We start from the raw sequence: 24,399 nt of genomic DNA, 5'->3' as shown, positions 1-24,399 counted from the left end.
ACGCTTTGGACAAAATTAAAACAAAGCAGTTGGCACAAAGCATAACCACAAATCGGCAACCAAAGGTGCAGCGCTATATGTGGATATATATCATCGCATGTAACCATATACAGCGCTGCTCTATTGGTTGGTTAATTCATCAACCCAACTAAATTAAATATTACATTTTAGGTTACTAGATACTTTTTGGGCCTAAATATTTTTTGGGTGGATGGCTTATTCATTTTTGGCTTGGCCACAAAATATGCACCTAAGGCAAATGCTTTTTTTTTTTTTTTTTTTTTTTAATAGTAGAAAATATATTTTTTTTATTACATCACCATCTCAATGGTGATCAAATACCACCAAAATAAATATATATAATATAATAAAAAAATTTGAGATTACACATCGAAGTTCATGGATCTTTTTCATAAACATTAATGAATGTCATTGTGTTATATGAACACTACATTTCAGTGAGTTTATTGCTCTTTGCTTTTTATCCAGACTATATGCAGCAATGACCTTAATTGTATTTGTCCCCACAGCACAATGCCTGATCAGAGGACATCTGTAGCATCAACGCACAGCATAACAAGCACCACTACTCCAGACCGTATGCGATTTCCCAGGGGAACCGCCAGCCGAAGCACTTTCCATGGTCAGCTCCGCGAGCGACGCACTGCTACCTATAACGGACCACCCGCCTCGCCCAGTTTATCTCACGAAGCCACACCCCTGTCACAGACTCGAAGTAGAGGCTCCACTAATCTATTTAGTAAATTAACTTCAAAATTAACAAGAAGGTAAGTTGCTTTGGTGGTTTGGGGAATTTTCCTTTCCTCGTCTCACTGCGTGCCATCACTCCCAAAAGAGATCCTCATGTCATGGAGTCATAACACCTGTTGTATTTTTTTTTGGAGACAATGTATATTTTTGTGCCATATTTTGATGGTTACTTTCTTCTGTGTTTGTGTTGACTTTGTTCGACTTCTTCTGTTTTGTAAATACTTCAACATATCCCAAAGTCTCAAGACCAGCTTAAACTAAAGAAACCTGCTTTATTGTAAATGGTATAATTAATTGGTCAGCTGTTGTCTGAGGTTTTTTTTTTTTTTTTTTTTTTGCAATAAAATTCCCTTTTACACTTTGAAATGTTGACACACTTGTGCAACAAAAAAGGCAGCTGGAAATTAGCAGACCTGAATTTTTTTATTTTTTTTTAACCTTTTCAACACTATTGTGGTCCAGACTGTGGATGGCTGATGTGCACTCCCATAGATTTAAAGAGCTCTGATATGTGTAGTTGTTGGGTGACTAGCTATTAGGATATGGGCTCTTCTGGGCAGATTTATTAAAAAACTAAAATGCATGGGTAAATGGTCCATGTTGCCTATAGGATCTAGATCAAACTATTGTATTAGTTTTAAGCACTTTATCGTTTTTCCTCTCCAATTTTTAATAAATCTTGCCCTTATGTGAATCCTATATGTGTGTTTAAAAAAAAGCTACACTTAACAAGCAGTAAATATAGTTGGGTCCTGTGCTTTACTGAGCCTACGTGAAAGCAATATTTCTTCCTTATTGCTCTTCCCCCTCCTTGGCTCTGAAGTGTTTTTGTTGCTACTGGTAAAATGTAGTGTTTCCAGCTTTCCATACTGTTGGGTTTTTATTTCTTTTGATAGTTATGTTTTCACCTCTTTTGCTGCATTGAGCACAGCTTAACGTCTAAAGCCCAAATTTTAATGTAAAGTGATGAATGGAGGTGAAATCTTCCGATGGACTCCTGGTCAATGATGATTCTAAGCGGGTATTGCCTATTGAGGGGCTTTTAACCATTCCCTTTTGTAAATGGGCCCAATCCTCCTATTCTTGGGTCCCCCACCGACGATCTTGGCTCCTCCTCTTCCCCCTGTAGCAAGCGTCTTGCTATGCGGATAAGACATAAGTGGTCACACACTGGAGCTCCAAATTTGCGACGATCTTGGCTCCTCCTCTTTGCTTTCCCCTGTAGCAAGCGACTTGCTATGCGGATAAGACATAAGTGGTCAAACACTGGAGCTCCAAATTTGGTGATATCTTTATTGTCACGAATATGTCAGACAAGCACAGGAAAAGCAGTTGACTTGGTTCACAAGCGGTAGCTTGCTTGTTCAGTGTGTGACCACTTCTTTGTCTTATTTGTGTTTGACGGTGGTGAGCCGAGGTCTGCACCTGTCCTCTGCCTTGCACCTGAAAATTTGCCTGGAGCGGTGTGTCTCTTTGGTTTTGGCTTACCATGGGGGCTCTCGGTGCATGCTCACTCCCAAGCTGTGTGTGTCCTATGGAGCTGCAATCCAAAGACATACACAGTGGGGCTCAGCCCCTCGCTTCCTCCTCACTGCATTTGATTGACAGCAGCAGTGCTGCCCAAATCCCTGTGAAGAGGAAGAGAGGGGAGAAGAGATGCAGCCGTGCACAGCGCTGGATTTCTTCTCCCCCCCCCCCCTTTACACAGGGAAGGTGGAGGACAGAGATATAAAACGTTTACCTTAATGTAGGGAATCCATGAACGTTAAACGCACACTTTAGTTATTTATTGGCAATTGGAGTCACACCCTAGAACAGTGGTCTCCAAACTGCGACCCTTTCCTTGCCTTTATCCAGTCCTTGGGACACTATTCCTCCCATTGACACCAATGATGGATCATAAATTGTATTTCTCTGACCCCAGTGATGGGGCACTACCCCCCCCCCCCGCACTGACCCCAATGATGGGGCACTACCCCCCCCCCCCGCACTGACCGCAATGATGGGGCACTATCCCCCCCCCTCACTGACCCCAATTCTGCCCAGCCTTCATATTGGCACATTATGTCCTTTTTTGCAAATGCACAGAAAAGGCAACATGCAGAAAAACATTCTTTACATTAGTTTAGTTTTGTTTTGTTTTTTTCAGAGTAATTTCCGTCCATTCTTCCAGTGTAATCGCATACTTCTGTGCCCATCAAACTTTTAATACACACATATACGTTATATAACCAAAAGTATGTGAACACCTGATCTTCACTTACTGCATGGCCAGTATTTTGGATACTTTACCAAAATGAGTTCAGGTGTTTCAGTGAAGGGTACTATTAAAACTTCAGATTACATTTTACCACACTGGGTGATTCCAATCTGGTAGCATCAGCTTGAAGAAAGAAGGCCCACTTCTTTTTTTTTTTTTTTTTTTCCTGCACATCTGTGCCAGCTTTGATCAAACATTATTTGTGAATTTTGGCGTTAAGGAACCCAAAGCTCAACTCTGCGGAACTCCTTTGGACAGAATTAGAATGTTGATTATGACCCTGGTGTATAAAATCCGTACCCAACCTCACAAATGCCCCACAGACACACTGTAAAATCTTCTCTGAAGAATAAACACCTTAATTGCCTTTTTTTTTTTTTTTTTTAAGTAGGATGTCCAATCTTCTATAGCAGTGGCCTCCAAACTATGCCCCGGGCCAGATGCTGCCCTTGTCTTGCTTTTATCTGGCGCTTGGGGCAGTATTCCCCCACTGTCGGCAGCACTGGGGCATAGTTACTGCCACGGAAACCCACATTTGGGCATTATTCATTGGACACCAATGATGGCCCACTATTGCTCCCACTGATACCAATGATTGAGTACTGTATCTCCTGCTGACACCTACGATTGGGAAGTATTACTCTTAAAGTGTTGCTAAACCCAGGACCCTGCATTCACTATATCTGGACTTCCACAATACACTGAAAAAGGAAATGCAATTTTAGTAAATCTAAACTGCTAAATAACTTTTCTTATCAGTAGTATATAGCAGTTATGTGACTTCTATCAGTTCCTGGTTAAAGCTTGTAGGAGGAGATTTCATACTGCACTGAGCTGTCCTATCAGAATCCAGGACCTCTGACCCTCTGTACGGTTCTGATTGGCCGTGTGCTGATCACATGCACTCTCCCAAGAACATACACACCAAACTGAGCATGTGCAGCCTGACTCCAGTAACTGTCTTATCAGGACCTGTTCTGGAGTCAGTGGAAGGAGGAGGATCTGTGCATACAGTATCAAACAGCCTTTTTACAGAATGCAGGGTATTAACCCCTTAAGTTCCACAGTGACTGTAACAAGCATGCATTAGTGCATATACACACTGATTTTATAGTTGTGGGTTTAGTAACACTTTAATATCATGGTGGGGTATGGTTTACCTCCACTGACAGCAGAACATTTTTTTCTCCCACTGGGCCACAGTCCGATCCACCTAAAGTTTGAAGGACACTAAACTGGCCTTTTAGTTTATAAAGTTCAGAGACCCCTGTTCTGTAGTTATTATCAGGTGTTCAAGCGATGTGTACAGCTACATTCACAAGAAAACACACTTAACATTTTGCATGCACAAACAGATGAGAGCACATGTGCCAATACTTGAAAAAATGTACTAACCTTTTCTAGTGTAAATTTATGAATGGAGCCTCCATTACTTTTGATGCTAGGGAGCAAATGCATATGTTTAAAGCTGGCTGAAATCATTGGGCTTGATTTTACTATTGGCAAATGGGCTGTTCACTTTGCAAGGGAAGTTCTATTTTGCAACCCAGGGCTTGGTGATTGTGTTGAAAATTCACTTTGCAAAGAATTCCCGAACACATGCAAAGAAGATGATGGACTTTTACTTATTATGGGTAGCAACTTGTGTCGGGTCAGCTCTAGCCAAGTCAGGCTTGCGTATGATTGCATGGCAGAAATCAGCCGAGCTTCATCTCATTTACGAAGCTCTGGGGAATTTTTTTGAAGACTACAACTTCCCATATAAAGTTGTTTTGTCTACTAAATCAACCCCATTGCCTGCACAACCCCATTGCCTGCACAACCCCAGTCCCCATTTAAGACATGAAGCTGCTGATCTTAAAGGGGAAATTCACCTTATAAAAAATTTCTAACACTACATCCAGCCCAGTTCTGCATATAAAATTACACTGACCTTGCGCAGGCGCCGAATAGAGTCGACCCGAGCTTCCTTTGGGAAGTCGCGACGCGCTGTGTGCGCCGTCGTTTAGCGTGTCAATCAATTGGCATGTCAATAGGAATGCCCACTCCCGCGGGATTCCCTACCCGGAAGCTGCAGTGAATTCTAAGGCTAAACGCTATCTACGGCGAAAAAAAAAAAGGTCAGTATAATTTTATTTGCAGAACTGGGCTGGATGTAGTGTTAGAAATTTTTTATAGGGTGAACCTCCCCTTTACATGCCAATGCCCCTGGGCCGTCATCCTGACTTTGGCTTTAGTACCTACATATAGTTCTTTTTCTGCTGCTTGTATTCACCTCTTGATTGTGTGCGATATTTTTTTATAATGTATTTTCTCCATTTATTTTACTGCTTGTTAAGCGTACTGCAGTGAATGTGGTATGTATCGGTGCAATATTAAACCAGCTGCCTTCTATTTCCTTCCAATCTGGACCAGGGATGAAAGCACAACCTGCTGAACCATTGAGACGCTGTAAAGTATCTATGTACTCTTCCTTCTCATTTCTTTTTTAGTTTAGTGCTTTGCTAGTGTAAAGCCTGTTTTATGTTAGACCGTAAAATCAGTGTATTTACGTTCAGCTTTTGCGATGTCTTGGAGAGCAAAGTAGCGCAAAGGTCTCATTGTCCCTATTTGTTCCATTCTAGCCTTTCCTTATCGTGTTCACCATGTTGGTGTACGTTTTTTGGAACGTAGAACTCCTAGAGCTTGGGTTATTGGCACAAGTGTATTTGTAACTTGAACACTAAGGCTACCTCTGAATTTTACAAGCAAGTGTAATCTGGTATTGCACACACTTTGAGAATTAAGTTTACTAATATCTTGTATATAATAAAAACGAAAATTCAGACTTAAAAGGGTGTTTTCACTTTAAATGAAAAATGGGCTTGCGTTGTGTGATAGACATGTTGTCCCTCCTCTGACATTCCCTTGTAAGCAATGACTATGTTCTTTGCTGCTTTTTAAAATACCCATATCACGAGGAAACTCTTCACACCAGTACATTGCACTAACAAACCACAAAATTAAAGCTTCAGAGCATTACTATTGCGCATCAGTGTGAATGGACCCTGTAGCTCCCTCTTGGCGCCAGAGTAATCTCTACCGATTTTATTTTTATTTTTTTTCTAAATGGGCCATAATGTGCTAGTATTAGCACATTATATTAGTATTTACTAGCACATTATGACAGGCTTATTTTGTAAACAAAGTTCTTCAGCGCTGAGCTGTCATCGCTTCTGGCGCTTCCATCTTCACCCAGTCTTCCTTTCTGGTTCTAACTCGCATGGCAGTCACGATCGCAGTACGGTGCTCTCTACATTCACAGCACACTGGGGGTTATTTACGAAAGGCAAATCCACTTTGCACTACAAGTGCAAAGTGCACTTGAAATTGCACTTGGAAGTGCAGTCGCTGTAAAATCTGAGATACGTCTGAAATGAGGGGAAGCTCTGCTGATTTTATTATCCAATCATGTGCAAGCTAAAATGCTGTTTTTTATCTTCCTTGCATGTCCCCCTCGGATCTACAGCGACTGCACTTCTAAGTGCATTTTCACTTGTAGTGCAAAGTGGATTTGCCTTTCATAAATGACCCCCACTGTGTGTCCTGAATGCAGATCACACTGTACATTCGATGTGAATATCTCCTTAAGAGCCCTTTCACACTGGTGTGTTTTTGCGGTAAAAATAGCGATATTAAAACGCTCATAAAACGCTCCCCGTGCATCTCAATGGACCCTTTCATACTGAGGCGTTGAGCTGGAGGAGCGTTGAGAAAAATCCTGGAAGCAGCATCTTTGGAGCAGCTTTTGAGCGCTGAAAAAAAACCGCTCCAAAAACGCCCCTCTCCATTGAAATGAATTGAAAACGCGGTAAAATCGCGGTGTTTTGTTTTGTTTTACCGCTATTTTAACCCTCCGCTACAGGCGTTTCCAGTGTGAAAGGGCTCTTGGGGTGTACATTTCAAGAGGTATTCACTATACCTACTGGTAAGACTTGTATGCAGAAGTTTAAACCAAGTGTGTGCTACCATGTTAACACATTATGTTTTTTTTTTGTTTTTTTTTAAGCCTAACAAAAATATCATGCAATACCAATATTTTTTGTATAGATCTCCAATGCACCACAATTTACTTGTGTTGTGTACCATCTGTGCATTGTGCTGCACTTTTATGGAAAGAATAAAAATGGGGGCGTGTCTAGATTATGTACGTTGTGGTAATGTACTACTGTGAACAGGTCCAAATATTGATTTTTTTTCTCTTTGTAGGCAAATAAATTAATTCTATCACAAATTAAATGATGTATTTGCATTGGGGAAAGTATATTTTCTTATTACATATGAAGTGTGTATGCAATGCTTAAAACTCGACTCCAATCCTAACAATTTTCTTTAGCTTTAAGGAAATTTTAAATGAAAACCTATACAAGATTGTCCACCTACAGATTTTTAAGTGTCAAACATGGGGTACTTACTATCTGTATGAGATTTACTTGAATACTGGAGAGCGAATAGTATTGTCAGACCATCTGGACATTGTCTCCTTTCTCCCACACATGCCATTTCTAGATTGGGCATTATGCTGCAATCAAATCTTTGTACACACCTACATGGATCTCCAGAAGAGCTGAAATCCATATTGAATGGTTTTATTACCTTCACATGTCTCCATGGACTAGGTCGGCCCATTTAGTTAACTTCAATGACCATATATTACCAACCATATAGATGAACAAGACACAATACCAGTTTTCAAGTGCATTGCTGTGCAAAGGGTGGGGTGGCCTGGCACTAGAGACCCCTGAATTGCTACCCATAGTAAGTAAAAGTCCATCTTTTGCTTAATGTAGAAAACCGCTTTAAAAGGTAATGGTCTTTAAACCTACAACTAAATGGATTTTAAATTTATTTGGTCGGTTTTGTAATGGACCAAAATGTTGGTTTTGGTACACCCTTGTTCCAATCTCTGCTCTATCCAATGACTTTTTGATGTCTTTTCAGACTTTGACATTCATAATTTTTGTTTCTTTTGGACATTAAATTTCAGGAAGCTCTGGGACAAAAATGTAAGCAGAGTTTGGGTTACTGGTACCTTTTTGACATTTAAAGATTCTTTTTTTTTTTAATCCTTTAAATCATAAACTGACCAAGACCCATTTGTTGCCGAAAATATGCGCATTGTGACTTCCTGATTGATCTATTGTAACAGTTATTGAAGGGAGTTTATCGAATCTGGAGCAGCTGTGCATGGCAACCAGTCCACTTCTACCTTTCATTTTCAAAGCTCTACTGGACAAACTGGTTGCCATGCACGGCCTCTCCAGATTCTGTTTGCACTGATTGTTTTTAACACAAGCCTTTAAAGTGACTGTCACCCAAAAAGCTATTTCGAAGTATACATTTAGATCCCTCAAGGTGTCTAAATGTACCTGCCAAAGCTTTCAGTGCCCCCGCTGTGTCCAAATGCTGAGAAGTTCTGATGGGCGATTACCGGGCAACATTTGGTTGTGGTGATAGTTGAGCTTGTCTGTTCCCTAATCTGTTACTATGAGGGGACTGCTTACTGGCCAGGAATGTTGGGTGGGCCAGACTGAAAATTGGGGGGAAGCTTTGCCTAATTGGATCGTTTCAGCATTTGGGAAGAGCGGGGGAATATAAAGACCGCTCCAGGTATGTTTCTGTACCTAAAATCAAACTTGTTATAGAACCCTTTGAAAATGCTATACTTTGCAATGTCAAGACTCAAAAACCGTATAAAATTGTATTTGTTTTTTTTTAGCCCTTGAACAAAATATTGCCTGTATTTGTTAAAGGCTGCATTCACACCTGAGCGTTTTTCAGCTCGTAAAAAACGCCAGAAAAACACCTGAAAAACTCCCAACAACCAAAATCCCATTCAGTTTAATGGCACCTGTTCACATCTGAGCATTTTTGTCACCTGAAGCAAAATGCCTGAAAAACGCCTTAAGCTCAAAAAAGAACATGAGCTTCTTTGGGGCAGATTACAGGCGTTTTTTCTGCTTTTTACATCGTTGGCCTGTAAATAATTGCGGTAAAAACGTGCGACTTTTGAAACGCTTAGGTGTGAATGCAGCCCGAATATGCATCTGAATTTTAAAAAGTATTGACGTTTGCCTTAAAGGTGACTTGTCTTGTACACACAGGAATTGACAGCATTTGCTTCTATTCTGTGTAGGCGACAGGTCTGCATAAAACATTCTGTGAGCCTGAAATTTTTGTTTTTTCTAAACCTTCAGTGTTGTTAATTTACAATGGGTTACCTTGATCTGTTAACAGCAATGCAATAATGTTACGTTGTACGTACTGATGACCTCAATCTCCTGACAGGAAAAAAATGTTCTCAGGGCCTAATAATCTAATCCTCATTAATACCCCCTTTTTCCAGTGTGCAGCCCGACAACTGGCAGGTCCAGAAGTTGTCACTTGGCCTCTTTTCCTTCTGCTACATTCCAGTTAACCAATTGATTTAAGCTTTCTGTAAAAAAAGAAACAATTTGACTTATTTACATAACTTCCATCCTGATTTGCTTGTAACAAAGTTTAATAAAACTTTCAGAAATATCATGTTTGTGTCAAATAACTTTGGTTTCTTTTTTTGTTTTAGAAAAAATAAGTGTAAAAGTTTATTTCCACAATGTACTTTTAGACGTGCAGATTTTTAATAAAAAAAATTAGGTAAATTATTGTAGCGTTGTATCGATACCAAGAATTTTGCACAAGTACTAGTGCAAATGCTCCGATAATAAAACTGATACCTTCAAGTCTGAAGACTTTAACTGTCGACCTAAACCAGAATTCACATATGGGCAGGGCCGGTTTGCAGTGCAATTTGTAAAAGAGTCAGGTGCAATTTCGTTTAGTGGTTCAGGTGCAATTCCAGAGCAAATTGTTAAATTGTATGACTTTGGAAATCAGACCTGGACCGGGCTAAAAATTGTACCAGACTTTTTTTTTTTAAATCGTGCTGTGGCTGGTCCTACACATATGTGAACCGTCTCCATAGAAAATATTTTGGTTCATTTAGTTGTGCTCATAAGTTTACATACCCTGGCAGAATTGATGAATTCTTGGCCATTTTTCCGAGAACACAAACGTTTCTTTCACTCATGGTTTCAACAAGCACACAAGTTGACACATGGTTTGAATGGCTATTCAAGGTAACCATCCTCACCTGTGATCTGTTTGCTTGTAATTTGGCGTGTATGTATAAAAGGTCAATGAGCTTCTGAACTCCTGACAGACCCTTGCTGCTTTCATCCAGTGCTGCACTGACGTTTCTGGATTCTGAGTCCTGGGAAAAGCAAAATGATTGTCAAAAGATCTGCGGCAAAAGGTAGTTTTAACTCTGTAAAACGGGAAAGGGATGTAAAAAGATATCCAAGGAATTGAGAATGGCAATTCAGCAGTGTTTTAACTCTAATCAAGAAGTGGAAAATGAGGAGTTCTGTTGAAACCAAACCACGGTCATGTAGATCAACTAAAATTTCAGACACAACTGCCAGGAAAATTTTGTTTTGGATGCAAAGAAAAACCCACAAATAACTTCAGGTGTAATACAGCACTCAAACCTTCTGGCACAAAGTCATTTGGAGTGATGAGACCAAAATTGTACTTTTTAGCCAAAGCCATAAACGCTACATTTGGAGAGTCAACAAGGCCTATGATAAAAGGTACACACCATTCCTACTGTGAAACACGGAGGTGGATCACTGATGTTTTGCGGATGTGTGAGCTACAAAGACGAAGGAAATTTGGTAAAAATAAATGGCGAAATTAGTGCAGTATGTTATCAAATACTGGAGGAACATTTGCATTCACCAGCCAGGAAGCTGTGCATGGGACGTACTTGGACATTCCAACATGACAATGATCCAGAACTTAAGGCCAAGTCAACCTGTCATTGGCTACAGCAGAATAAAGTGCAGGTTCTGGAGTGGTCATCTCGGTCTCCTGACCTCAAACATGCAGTTCATGCAAGACAGCCCACCAAGAATTTGCAGGAACTGGAGGCTTTTTTCCAAGAAGAATGGGCAACTTTACCATTTGAGAAGCTAAAGAGCCGCATCCACAAAAGACTTCAAGCTGTTATTGATGTTAAAGGGGGCAATACACGGTAATAAGAATTGGTGTAAACTTTTGATCAGGGCCATTTGGGTAGTTTCTGTTGTGATTATGATTTTAAAAAGAGTTAACACAGTTGATGATAAATGGTTTCAGCCAAAACCCTAACCATGAGTGAAAAAAGTTTGTTTTTATCATTCATGTTCTCTAAAAAAACAACCAATAAATCATCAATTCTGCCAGGGTATGTAAACTTATAAGCACAACTGTATGTCATAGGAATCGGATGTGGTTCAAAACGCATCCAATTCTTATATATGTGAACCGGTAATTTTTCATTATTCTAACAAAAAATAGATATCAGTGATTGGTATCGAGTATTTGAGAAAAGGTATTGGTCTTAAAAACTGGTATTGGTTCATCCCTTCATATGAGCTTGTCGGGGTTTGCCATGTTTGTAAAAAGATCCTGCTGCTTGAAGTGCAACCACCAAAAACTTTTTTTTTGAGTAGAGTGCTGGATTCTGTCTTGTTCTGATTGAAGTTTGAGCACCTGTTGAAGATTTTTTTTTTTTTTTTTAACAAAAGTTTGATGTAAAACGCCTGCAAGTGTGTCAGTGTTGGGTTCTTTAATCTTTCCTTTTATCCAGGGAGTGCATGTTGGGCCAAGTGTTAACTTTTACCTCCAAAGGCTGTACCTGTGCCATCTTTAAGCATAGCTCTACACCCACACTTTTTTTTTTTTTTTCTCTCCAAGTGTTGAATGGATTTAAAGATTGGAGCCCCTGGTCGGTTTTTACTGCTCTCCCAGAAGGGGCTTCATGAGATTTTTCCTTGGCTTCTGCTGTTCTGTTGCAATTTTTTGCTCCATTATTGTCTAGTATAACTGTCTCCAGAAGTAGCAATACAAAGCTGGCAGAGGTTCCAACATTCCCTTAGAATTTTTACTTTTTTCTGTGTTGCTTTTAGAGATTTCCCCACACCTTTTTTTCCCCACACAGGAAGTGCCTTATCCATCCTTGCTGTATCCAAAAGTAAAAAAATAAAAGTGCTAAAGGTAACCTTGCTGCCCGAGTGCAGGCCTCAAAGTGTATTTTTACAATCTTTGAAAGGTGCTTGTTAAAGTTTGGCTGGATTAATCTTGGGGTCCAGGTAGTGGCTAAAATTAGTGGACCGATAATTTTAAGCCTTTTATTGTCCTAAATGGAAACACCTGATCTGACTATTAAAATTATTCATCGATTTCTAGATGGGACTGACGGTCTGAATTTTGAGTGCTGCTTTTATTTGACCACTTCCATCTTAATATAACATTTCTTCTGATGAATTACATTGTAAAGCAAGACCATAGAATGCAAAGCTTTGTCTATAAATACTATTTATAATCTCTCCCCATTATGCTTTTGCATGCTTTGAAAATTCATTTCTGGTGCCCTATGTTAAGACCATTCCCCAGTTGACTTGGAAGTCTGTCAAAAGCATTTAGGGCAGATCATTGGTTCCACTATTGTCACAAGAGATAACAAAACACATGAAATACTTACCTTCACTGAGCAGCTGGTCACGTAATCCTTGCAGAAGATGAGTTCCTGTAGAGTCCTAGTTGACTAATCCTATCATTCCAGAGATCGCATCCTCAGTTCTAGTCTTTTGATTACATGACCAGCTGCTGTTGGATCTTGAAGCAGTAGTTTAATGACCTGAGAATTTCAGGCCTTCTGTTGTCTTTCCTTGGTACTAGGTTTGGCAGTGTGTACAGGGGATGGGGTTGTCTTTGCCTGATGCAAAGATTTTTTTTTTTATATGGAATGCTGGTGTGTAACCAGCTTTCCATATAGTTATGGAACCTATATGATCACAAAGTAAATTTTGAAAAGTGCTAGTATAGGCATTAATAAAGGTAGGTAATGAGGTAATGATCAGAATTTCCCTCCCTAAAATCAAACAAAAGAGCAAGGTGCACGAGTTCTTCAACAAGCCGTTTGCCGCCATCTCGCGATAGTCTGTTCATTTTGTTTGTCACAATTAAATCGGAAGCCAGCGATTTGCATGGTTCGTGGAGCCATATGGCACTCATTTCTGCCCTGGACATCATGAAAAGCCTGGAGTTGGAAATATACATTGAGTGCAATTTGTACTTCACACTGTTTGAGGCCTAAACTGCAAATGCAATTTAAATACTTTTTTCCCCCACTTTGATGATCTAAGGTTAGGGACAGGGTCAGAAGACAGCATTTCAAGTAGATATAATTATTTTTTTTGTATGTGTTCAGGTTTGTAACATGGAACCCATCATGTCAAAGGTCCCCCCCCCCCCCCCCCCACATGACAAAGGGGGCTCTTCTGCTTGTATCAGATTACTTTTAAAGATCATGACATTAGCTAAATGGAATAATTCCTGGTGTGTGGACAGTAATTGGACTCTGGTGAAGAGATTTTATTGCTAAGTTCCACTAAGGCAGGCCATAAGTTATGATTTTCTTTCCTTCAACTACTGGTTGCAGGAAAAAAAAATAGCTTGATTCCCTTTTCAGCGCTGTAAGCGTTGTTTTGGGGAGTCCTTCCCGTTGAGCTATTCTCCCAGCAGGGGAGCTATCTTTCCCGGGGGAAGCACAATAATTGCTCATGGCGAAAATAGCCGGTGGCAAGAATTGCATGCTAGAAGTCCAACATTTTGGTTGTATCGATGGATCGACTTGGGTACAATTTTTAACCTGCGCACAGATGAATCAAATCTCAGCCGGTCCCTGTTGAACTAGCTGAGATTCAATTCATCTATGGCCGTCTTAAAAGGCTGTTTGGTGTTTCAGCTTAAGGAAACGTGGATCTTGGACACACTTTTCAGGTTATCACATTAAACCATGCACATTGATTTTACAATTGATCACCAGTTCAAGCACAAAACTGTTTTGGTGGAACCCAAGCCCTGGTTGGGGATAATGGCAGGAACGGAGTAGCCTCTGATTTCCTAGTACTCAACTCTGAAAGTTTCTTTTGAGCCTTTTGATGAAGGCTCCAAACTCTTACTTTTTTTTTTTTACCAGCCATTAACTTTTTTTTTTTAGTGTTTAAAAAACAAACAAAGGGAATTCAAATTGCCACACACAATTTAGTACTAATATATATCTATATATATCTCCTTAAAATATTGTAAATTGATGATCTTGTTTTAGTATCTCTTATGAAACTTCAGAATTTCTGCAGTACTGTTCCAGTTGGTTAGTTTTATTTTTTTTGCCAACTACTGGCTATGATGTAAAGCACATTCCATATCCTAAATCATTTTTGTAAGACCTGCATGGGTATGTATGTTTCTTCATGCAGCAAAAGACTGAATCCCATTACCTAAAGGTCAAGACTTAACAAATATTTAGTCTTTCGTTATCACTTTGATTTCTTTGAGGCTAGAGCTAAAAGTCTCATGAAAGCATGTGGATTTACACAAAACCTGTTGGTACAGAACTTTGACAAACCGTAATACCTAATTTGCGGAATTGCATATTCGTTGTAATTCAAGTTTTAAAACATCTGCAGACTGCATAGGCTGCTTCTTTAATTAAATTTGTGACAAATTGGTGTCAAGAAAAGGGGGAAAAAACTGTTGATCCAGGCAATTTACATTAACATTGAAAAAATAATTAAGTTAATATCTGAACCAACAACTGGCATCACTGAGGTTGTTTTCTGGGGGTTTGTTGCATTGCCATGTTTTAGGTGTGACTGCTTTTCACTTTCCTTTGTAAGTTTGCCCATTTTAATTTTTGTACTTAATTTTTTTATTTTTTAGAAACATGTCATTCAGATTTATAAAAAGGTAGGATTTAAGTTGCCTATGCATTTTTGTTTTTCCTGTATACCTTGTCTTACTGGATCTGAGTTTTCTGACTACTAAACCTTTCTGCTGACAACTAAATTTCGTAGGGCCCTTCCTTCTTACTGTTCACTTGATAATGAACTACGTTCTAAGCTGTGCATGTCTTGTGCACTGTGGCACCATAAAGTCTTGCGCATCATAAATTTCACGTTTCATGATTACTAATACACTCCGCATGCTGGCAGCCAAAGATTTGTAGCACTTTTAAGAAATGTGACTTTGTCAAAGTTTATAATGCTCATGCCCTCACACACTCCATTGTAGTAATTATATGTTCAGTGTAGAAATGGCCACCAATATTTCAAATTTCCACAATTGTAATTTTTGAAGCTACCAGGTATTTTTTTATTTTGTTTTGTCAAAGGTCCACAAGCTTTGGAGCAGAATAGGAGACACGTTTCTAAATCTTGGGCAGGTTTCAAAGCTACAGTTTGTAGTAAAGGCTTTGAATGTATTTTATGGGGCATAACTGCATATTATTTTGTATGGGGGGGGGGAGTAAGCAAAAAAATTGGAAACTGCTGTTTTTAATCCATTGCGTTGCATAGCTTTCACCCTGGACTCGCAAACTAAATCCAAATCGAAAAATGTGCTAAACTTGGGGTAAAGTTGTGCGAGACGTTTATTAATTGACCACCTAGTATTGATTTTTTTTTTTTTTTTAAACCGTTGCTTTTTTTCTAAAACATTATGGTCAAACATTTTTCAGTGCTGATTTTTATAATCCCTGTAATTTGCTCAAATGCAGGTAGTGAAATGATTGATCTACTTTGTGCTTTTACAGTATTAGCCACAAATGATAAAAGGATATTTCCTCAGCTGTATTCTGGAAAAGGAACAAACCCCTTTGGGTCAAATGTAATGTTGGTTGAATAGCACTTTATTGTACTAGTCTGTTAGCCAAAAGGTCATAAATAAAATTGTGTAGTATTGCAGCATTCCAATGAAAGTTAAGAAAATGTTTTGTTGATCTGATCACTTATGGTTTTGAGTCCTAGTACACCAGTGTAAGATTTGTTTCTGCTTGTCTTTGCTTTTTCACAATGTTTTCAATGAGGCTCCCATCTGAAACTGAGAGAAACGGGAGGTATGAGGGCTCAAGGTGAGGGCAATCATATTTATTCCTCTCTTCTAACATTCACCCGCAAGCATCCAGTTAACCCTTCCATGAGAATGTTTATGCATGCTGCTTTATATAATTGCAAAAGGCTTGAGTTTCCTGGAAGTTTTTTTTTTTTTTGTCTATATAGCATTTTCATTTTGCTTCATAGTGCATGAAAATAATTTAATGTTAAAGGGCCACATTTTGTTGTGATTTTTGTTAAACATGTTATGAAGAAAGAGGGAAAGGTAGGTAGACACTAGTCTCCCAAAAAAAAAGTATATTTTGGAAACTGTTTAAGGTGTACTCCTTGCTGTGAAATGTTCTCTTCACTGTCACCATGTCAATTCTGGTTAGGGGTTGACCGATTTTTTATTTTTTTTTCTTTTTCGGCTGCCTTGTTGGCATCATCCCATGTTAATTTTCAGGCCGGATATTCCCTTTACAGTAGAAGCCACCGCCTCCTTTCCCTAGGCTCTCTCCTTTTGGTTGGGGAGCCTGGAAGCCTTCCGACTGGCGGCATTGGCTGGCGTTCTTCCCTCTCTGCAAGATCAGAAATGTAGGATTTTGGTTTAATGTTTACAAGCTGTTATCAATCTCGGTTTGATCAGATGTTTGAGGCCAGAGGAGACATCTGGCTTCTATTGGACCCCAGAGATTTCCATAAAGAGGACTTGTCACTGCCCATACTATCACAAGGGATGTTTTTCTTCCATCCCTTTTGATGGCAATAAAGTTGATAAAAAAAAGGTACAGGTGGGGGGTTTAAAAATACAATACAAGTATAAAATGGGATCAAACACATTTTAAAGCACCCCTATGCTCACACTCGCATGTGAATGCAAACTTAAGTACCACTAAACGTCTTTTTATAGTCTACCAAAAATGTAATATTTTATATTGTGTTATTGTGCACTAGAATTAAAGTGTTAAAAAAATTGAGTTTAAAAACCTCTTCGCAAAAACTGACCTAGAAAAAAAATTGGAGCACCCACCATTTTATTCTCTAGGGCATTTGCTTACAAGAAAGGTGTAATGTTTGAGATTTTAAGTCATTTTCGAGCAAAAAAGGAAAGGGTGTCCTTTTTTTATTTTATTTATTTTTTTTTTTTTTTTCCTTTTTCCTTTTTTTTCCCTTCACGTGTGTCGGTGGCCTGGGTGGTGAGTGGTAACAGGTATCTGGTAGCTATGGGAAACACGGTTTTCCTTTTTTAAACCCTTTTGAGACATTGTCAAAGAAACCATCATATCCATTAAGGCTGGGTTCACACTAGCTGTAGCCGTGTGGGCAATGCAGGGGGTCCAGTGCATCCCTGTTCAGTTTCAGGTGTGAGTCTGGTCCAAATTTTTGCCTGAATTTGCACCTGAAACTGAGCCAAAGACACACAGGGCCCTTTTCCAGTGTGCTCCACGGCCACCCCAGAGCTGTATGAACTGGCTCCATTAAGAGCCAGTCAGTCTCCTGTCATGTGAATTGGATGTGGAGAAAAAAATCTGCATCCAATTCGCATCAGTGTGAACCCAGCCTAAAGGAAAAAAATATATAAATATTTGACAGAAAAATACAGAATCATAACTGTTAGAAATTACTGCTACTGTTTTAAAGCTGAGCTTCAGGCTGATAAAAAGGCACCAGTAAATGCAGCTCAAGATTCATTAATACAGCATTAAATGTTTGGTGTGTTTTTTTTTAATGTTACGCCCAGTAAAAAGATGCCTAACATGTCATGCTTTAAAATTGCGCACACTCATGGAATGGCGCCAAACTTCGGTACTTAAAAAAATCTCCCTAGACGACGCTTTAAATTTGTTTACAGGTTACTATTTTCGAGTAAGAGAAGGTCTAGTGCTAGAATGGTTGCACACGCTCTAACGCACGCGACAATACCTCACATGTGGGGTTTGAACGGCCTTTACATATGTGGGCGGGACTTGCATGCGTGTTAGCTTCTGAGCGCGACCTATCGGGGACAGGAGCGTTTGTAAAAAATAAAAAAAATAAATAAATAAAAAAAATTACTTAATTTTTTTTTATCACTTTTCCTATTACAAGGAATGTAAACATCCCTTGTAATAGGAATCACTGTGACAGGTCCTCTTTATGGAGAGATGTGGGGTCAATAAGACCCTGCATTTCTCTTCCAGGCTTACAAGCATGAGATCGTGAAAAAATTCAGATCTCATGCCGACAGCCGCGATTGCGGCTTTGTTTACTTCTGGGTATCTGGGCGTGATGTGGTGACCGGGCCTCCAACGGTCATAGAGATGACTGGTGACCATCTGGTCACCAGTCATCTCTATGCTTCCCAGCCAGCGCCAGCCAATTCGTTCCGGAGAAGCACGGGATGGCGGCAGGAGGGGGGGGGCGTCCCCTCCCGCTGCCTATAAGAAATATCAAGCGGCGGAACTGCTTCTTTGATCATTTTTATCGTGCAGAGAATCGCCGGCTGAAGACGATATCTGAATGATGCCTGTAGCTGCAGGCATCCTTCAGATATCACCGCACAAATTCGAGGACGTCCATGGACATCCTCGGTTGTTAAGTGGTTAAAGGAACCTATTGAAATATGGGTGATACCATTTCTTACTGCAGTGTTTAAATTTTTTTCGTATGATGCCAGATCGTGCGATTTTCGTTTAACCAGTACAGCTGTCCGAAAATGCATTACAACACATGACATCACTTCCGATTTTTTTTATTTGGCCGTGCAAGAATTTTCGTGACTTTAGTAAACTCATCAGGTTGTGAGATTAGCATACAAAAAAACGCGGACGATCATTCGTCCTATAATCGGATCGTGTGTACCGGGCATTAGGCTCATCCTTGCTTTGCTACTTAGTTACTGACCTTGAGATGCTTATTGCATCTGCCCTAAGTCTTTATGGTAATGCTGATAACATGGCATTAGACCACCATTGTTGACATTCTTAAAACTATTCCTGGCTGAAATGTTCAACCTCGGTCTTCAGCATGCAATTGACTATGGGGATAAGTAGTCCTTTTCGAAGGCAGTCTGTAGTCTGTTCAAGGGCTAAATTCACAGTTGAAACATGTTGGATCTTTAGGGTGTAACATTTTCTAAAAGCATTTTTCTTATTTACTTATGCAAAAGGGTTTCTTTTTGCCACACCATATTTTGAGCTTGAACTTCAGCTGAGGGTCTGTCCATTGAAGAGTATGCCTTTGTTGCCTTGGCTCTTTCGGATGCTAATAAAAGAATTGCTCATTTTGACCTCTGTTCCCAATTGTCCAGAATAATTCATACATAGAACTGTGAAGAATTGGAAGCCGCAGCTGAAGATATAAATCCATTTAGGGGAGATTTGTTTGCTGCCTCATTGGCCCTCCTGCTACTATGTTCTAGAGTCAGGCAGTAGCAGGGGTTACAACTTCCAGCAGCAAGTTCATAATTTATTACCTATCTGGATGCCAAGCCATTGTTGATGAGCCAGTCGTGTGTGTGTGTGTGTGTGTGTGTGTGTGCACACAGTTGCACATCTTGACATCCACTGCCTGCAGGTAGTCTCCAAAATGAAGATCAAAGCCCGCCAGATTCACCTACATTATTTAAAGCAGTCACCTAGCCCTTATAGTAAGCCAAAAGGTTTTATGGACTTGAGTTACTGCTGTAAATTACATTTAGTCTGTCTGCTTGGTGAAGATGAATAACAGCCTGAGTGTATTTGAGGGGACACTACTGAATAAACATGGAATCGGTGTCTTCTAGTCCTTCCCCTTTTTTTTTCCCCAACCACATCCTTTAAAATTATTGTGAAGGATAAACAAAATCCCCCCCCCTAAAATAGATGTATTTACTGCTCAGGTTTTGCACAGAGACCCCCTAAATCTTTTCTGGGTTCCCTCGCCAGCACTCTCGGCTCCTCCTACCTTGCAAGTGCTCTTATAGCAAATTGCTTGCTATGGGGGCATTTGTGCGGACTCAAGCCAGACTGTGTGCATCTATTGACGCACACAGTGTGACTTGGCACCACCCCCTCCTTACAGGATTTGATTGACGGCTGTAGAAACCGAGAGAGTGCGCAGTGCTGCTGCATACAGGCATAGTGCTGCATCAAGATTGCGCTCGGGTAAGTATTTGGGGTGGAGCTGGTTAATAAAGTTTTTTTATTTTATTTTTTGTACCTTTAATACAGAGAATGCATTATGGTAAAAACCACTTTAAGTTTCTTAGAGGAGGTTTTTTTTCATTGGGAGTTTAGAAGAAAGACTAATGAAAGTCAGAGGGACGAGGGATATCCTAGAGTCGGGCCAAGAGTTCTAAAAGTATATATAAAGCCAAAACTTTTTTTTTTCTAGATGGATTACGGAAGGGTTGAAATCTCTTGTCAAACTTTTACTGCTATCTGTGGTCATTAAAGCGGTAGTAAAGTCCGCTTTGTGATTTTTACCTACGCGTAATCTTATAATAAGGCTTGTAGGTAAACGCAATATCTCCAAATGTGCAGTTTTTAGGAAATACTGAATGCAGCCGGTGACATCACCGGCGCATGTGCTCTAAAGGTCCGGCATACCATGTTGGAGCTCTGTCAGGCTCCAACCGCTTCAATCACAGCCCTGGCCACTCATGCAGCTAGAGTCTGAATCTGAAAGCAAGACCGGGGAAAGATGGAAGCCAGATGACAGTGCTGCTAGAGGGCTTTGTTCTAAGGTAAGTATTTCATAATATGCTAGTTTGTGATGCATACTAGCGCACATCTCAAATTTTGCACTGGAAAATGAGGCCTGGTGAGCATGGGTGGCCTGGGAGTTGGGGGGTGGCGGCCGGGGGCCAAGCACACCGGGAGTTGGGTTTGAATGGGAGCCTTACTCCCAGTGATTGCCCAGAGGCGATTCAGTTTGCATGTGTTGCGCTATACAAGTTTCTCACTCAGGAATAGAAGAGAGCTGGCAGGATCATCAAAACGCAGAACATTGCTGTAACCGCTTTCATTTAAATTGCTGTGTGTTCCCCGCACTCACTGTCACATACAGCCACGCCTTCTGGCCCATGTACTTTGTTAGACATAACACCCATTCAATCTCAGGACATTTGATGTATATCAAAGTCTCCGGGCCAGGAGCCAGCGCTGTATGTGACAGCGAGCACGGGGAACACACAGCAATTGAAAGATGTTATAGTGATGTTCCTTGGCGCTCCGGCCGTAAATCCTCTTCCTCGCCTCTACCCCTGCACAGGTAGGCTGCATTGTTGGGCCTCGGTGAGGCCTGCATTGTTGGGTGCTGAAAAACGAATATTTTATTTTTATACCTTAATCCTGCATAAACCATTTAAGTGTAATTTCATGAGATAATTTGAGGGCATGTTTAGGGGTGGAATTAGGGGCGGTGCAGAGTAGGGGTTGGGTGGGGCAACTGGTGCGAGTAACCCTAGAGATCTGGCTAGTAGCTCAGGACTTGAAATTTTGAACCCTGTACAAGCACATTATGCAATTGCCTTACAGGGATTTTTTTTTAGTTAACTGCAGCAGTTAAGTGGACGATATCTCAAATTTTTCAAAGAAATGCCAAGCGAGGCATTCTCACTTTGGAGTTCTTTCACTCCTGTTGTGTGTCTGGGACAAGATGTGATGGGAATATTGTGATTGCACTGATATTTCCCAACGCTCCTGTTCCTGAAGATGGCAGTTTAGTATTGGTGGGTGCTGCAGTGACCCTAGGCTGGGAACCGTGGACACACAATGCAAAGAAATGTCAATTTATTACGAGGTGCACATGGTACATACAGAGTCGGCGTTTCTGAGCCACTTGCCTGACGAAGGGGCCCTGTGTGGCTCTGAAACTTTGCCTTTTGTATGTGTTAAGTGACCTTGTAATAAAGCTTTAGACCCGATTTGAGGAATCCTTGGTGTGCTGGTGGCATTTTTTTACATTGGGTAATGGCGGGGATCTAGTTCACAAAAAAAAATAAAAATGGTATCCTTCCCTACTCTATTAAAACTAAACTTTTCATGTATTTGAAAAGGTTTTAAATTTAACAACGGTCACAAAAAGATATTTAAAAAATGACAGATTGTTAAAATAATAAAGCGCTGAAGTAAAGCTTGAAACACATCAGGGATTGTTTACTAAAACTGGAAAGTGAAAGATCTGGTGCAGCTCTGCATATAAACCAATTGGCTTCCAGGTTTTATTGTCAAAGTGTAACTGCACAAGCTGAAGTTAGAAGCTGATTGGCCATCATGCACAGCTGCACCAGATTGAGCGCACCAGTTTTAGTATATCTCCCCCACTGTGTCCAGCTCATCACAATATCATATCCTAATATTTCACCTTGACATGATAGATGACAAACAGCGTCACTTTTTTTTTTTTCTTCTAGTCGTAACGTGTCAGGGGACCAGAAAGATGAGAACAAAGAATCCAAGCCACGGTCTCTACGTTTTACGTGGAGCATGAAAACCACCAGTTCCATGGATCCCAACGACATGATGCGTGAGATCCGCAAGGTTCTAGATGCCAACAACTGCGACTACGAGCAGCGAGAGCGATTCTTGCTTTTCTGCGTCCACGGGGATGGCCATGCCGAAAATCTCGTCCAGTGGGAGATGGAAGTGTGCAAGTTGCCGAGACTGTCTCTGAACGGTGTCCGCTTTAAGCGGATATCTGGAACCTCCATAGCTTTCAAAAACATTGCTTCCAAAATTGCCAATGAGTTAAAACTGTAAAGAAGGAAACATAACTAGGCAGGAAGGAGAACAATCATTGTAAAATACGTAGCAATTTGAGGTGTTTTTTTCCCTGAGAACACTGGTTTAATGTATAGAATTATTTAGGCAATAATTCCTGCATCTCCTGAAATTATGATAAAAAAAGGAACAAGCTGCTGGAACGGGAGGGAGAGTTGGACTTTTTTTTTATTTTATATAAATATATATATAAGTGCACTACAGCATTAAAAGTTGCCTAATATGTAAATTATTTACTTTTGGCTTTTTTCCTGTGCTCTGTTCATTGCGATATGTTATCCATCTAATATATTTCCTTATTGATATCCATTCTGTATGCGTGTGCAAGTATGGATGTTCCATTTGCACTAAGCACACAGTATTGTGTTTAAAAAGAAAAAAAAATGATGGCTGTTATTAAACAGACCTATTGTACCACCCCCCACCCTCCCTTTTTCTGTTTTTTTTTTCACATGATCATGTTTCAGAAAAAAAAAAACGGTTATTTTATTTTGGGTTTTTTTTTTTTTTTTTTGTTACAAAGATTTTTTTTTAGACAAAGTGTTAATTTTCACATGTTCTATTCTGACAGTATTTTCCTTGTCTGATTTTGAGACGGTAAAAAAAAAAAAAAAAAGTTTAGTGACCTAAGGTATGAGAATTGTAATTGAATAGGAGTGAGATGACCAGCAATTAAATGGTGTCCCTGCTGAAGGTGGCTCTAGAGTGTCATTCTTTTTAAACCCTGGTAACCATTGATATGAAAATGTGGTGTGCTTTTATTTGAATTTGAAAATCCACAACCCTTAAGAAAAAAACGGGCCAATGCTTTTCCAAAATGCAAGGTATGTAGATGGACTCCCACTAGGATAGTTGGATCACTATGTAGGATCACAAGGCAAATAACTAACCTGAGGTTTCTTGGGTCACTTTGCTGCAAACACTAGACATTTGTCTTTATTAAAGGTGCAGCATGTGTATCATATTTCATTACATTTTTGTCCAATTGTCGCTGAATGTTCAACCACTGTTGGCCTTGTCTGTGTGAGATTCAGTTTTTAGGAAATCAAGGCATCAACGTCTGAAAAATCACCTGGGATGATCTTAATTGCAGAAGTAATTATTCTTTGCCAGTATGATTTTATATTAATGAAAATTTGATGCCACCCTCCTTGCCATGTACAGAAATGAAGTCTTGTATTTCTTTGGCACGGTGCATTCTCTGGCTTCTTTGGTGTATGTTAAGACCCATTTTAGATGGACTAAATGTTTACTGGGCATAGGCATTGTCATTTTGAAAGCCGGCATACTTTATTCGTTTCACAACAAGCGTGTTTTAAAGTAGATTTAACTTGTGTTTAATGGCTGGCAGTGAAGGAATAATAAATCTGAAACTGTGGAGAACATTCTGCAACAGTGCTGGCCACATGGCTAAACCAATGGGGCATTGGTTGTTTGAATTCTATTAATGGGGCAGACCAGATTTGGGCTTGCTCATTCTTCCTTATAACGATTGTGTGCCCAGGGTGTAAGCTATTGGGCCAGCACCTAAAGGTAGTTTAGACAAGTATTTAAAGGAGATGCAGTTAAAATGAAATTAATCCCTCCTATCTGCTGAGAAGGATGATATCTTGGCCTTATTAGA

At 40.0% G+C, this 24,399-nt stretch overlaps 1 protein-coding gene across 11 annotated transcripts in view; it reads left to right on the top strand.

Moving 5' to 3' along the window:
• Positions 1–23,468, top strand: part of MARK3 (microtubule affinity regulating kinase 3) — a 108,135-nt gene extending 84,667 nt beyond the window's left edge. For 4 of the 11 annotated variants that reach the window (XM_040333694.1, XM_040333693.1, XM_040333700.1 and 1 more), the window contains 4 exons: positions 531–788; positions 14,879–14,905; positions 16,023–16,067; positions 22,409–23,468. In XM_040333694.1, coding sequence (XP_040189628.1) covers positions 531–788; positions 14,879–14,905; positions 16,023–16,067; positions 22,409–22,754 — 676 coding nt within the window. In that variant the 3' untranslated portion in view covers positions 22,755–23,468. The remainder of the gene's footprint in view (positions 1–530; positions 789–14,878; positions 14,906–16,022; positions 16,068–22,408) is intronic. The other 7 variants (XM_040333697.1, XM_040333695.1, XM_040333702.1 and 4 more) reach the window with 3 other exon arrangements.
• The last annotated feature ends 931 nt before the right edge of the window (positions 23,469–24,399 follow it).

The sequence above is a fragment of the Rana temporaria genome, chromosome 13, assembly GCF_905171775.1.
Source record: "Rana temporaria chromosome 13, aRanTem1.1, whole genome shotgun sequence".
In the NCBI taxonomy this organism is placed as follows: domain Eukaryota; kingdom Metazoa; phylum Chordata; class Amphibia; order Anura; family Ranidae; genus Rana; species Rana temporaria.
Note: the sequence above shows the minus strand (reverse complement) of the source record. Positions and strands in the feature narration are given on the sequence as shown.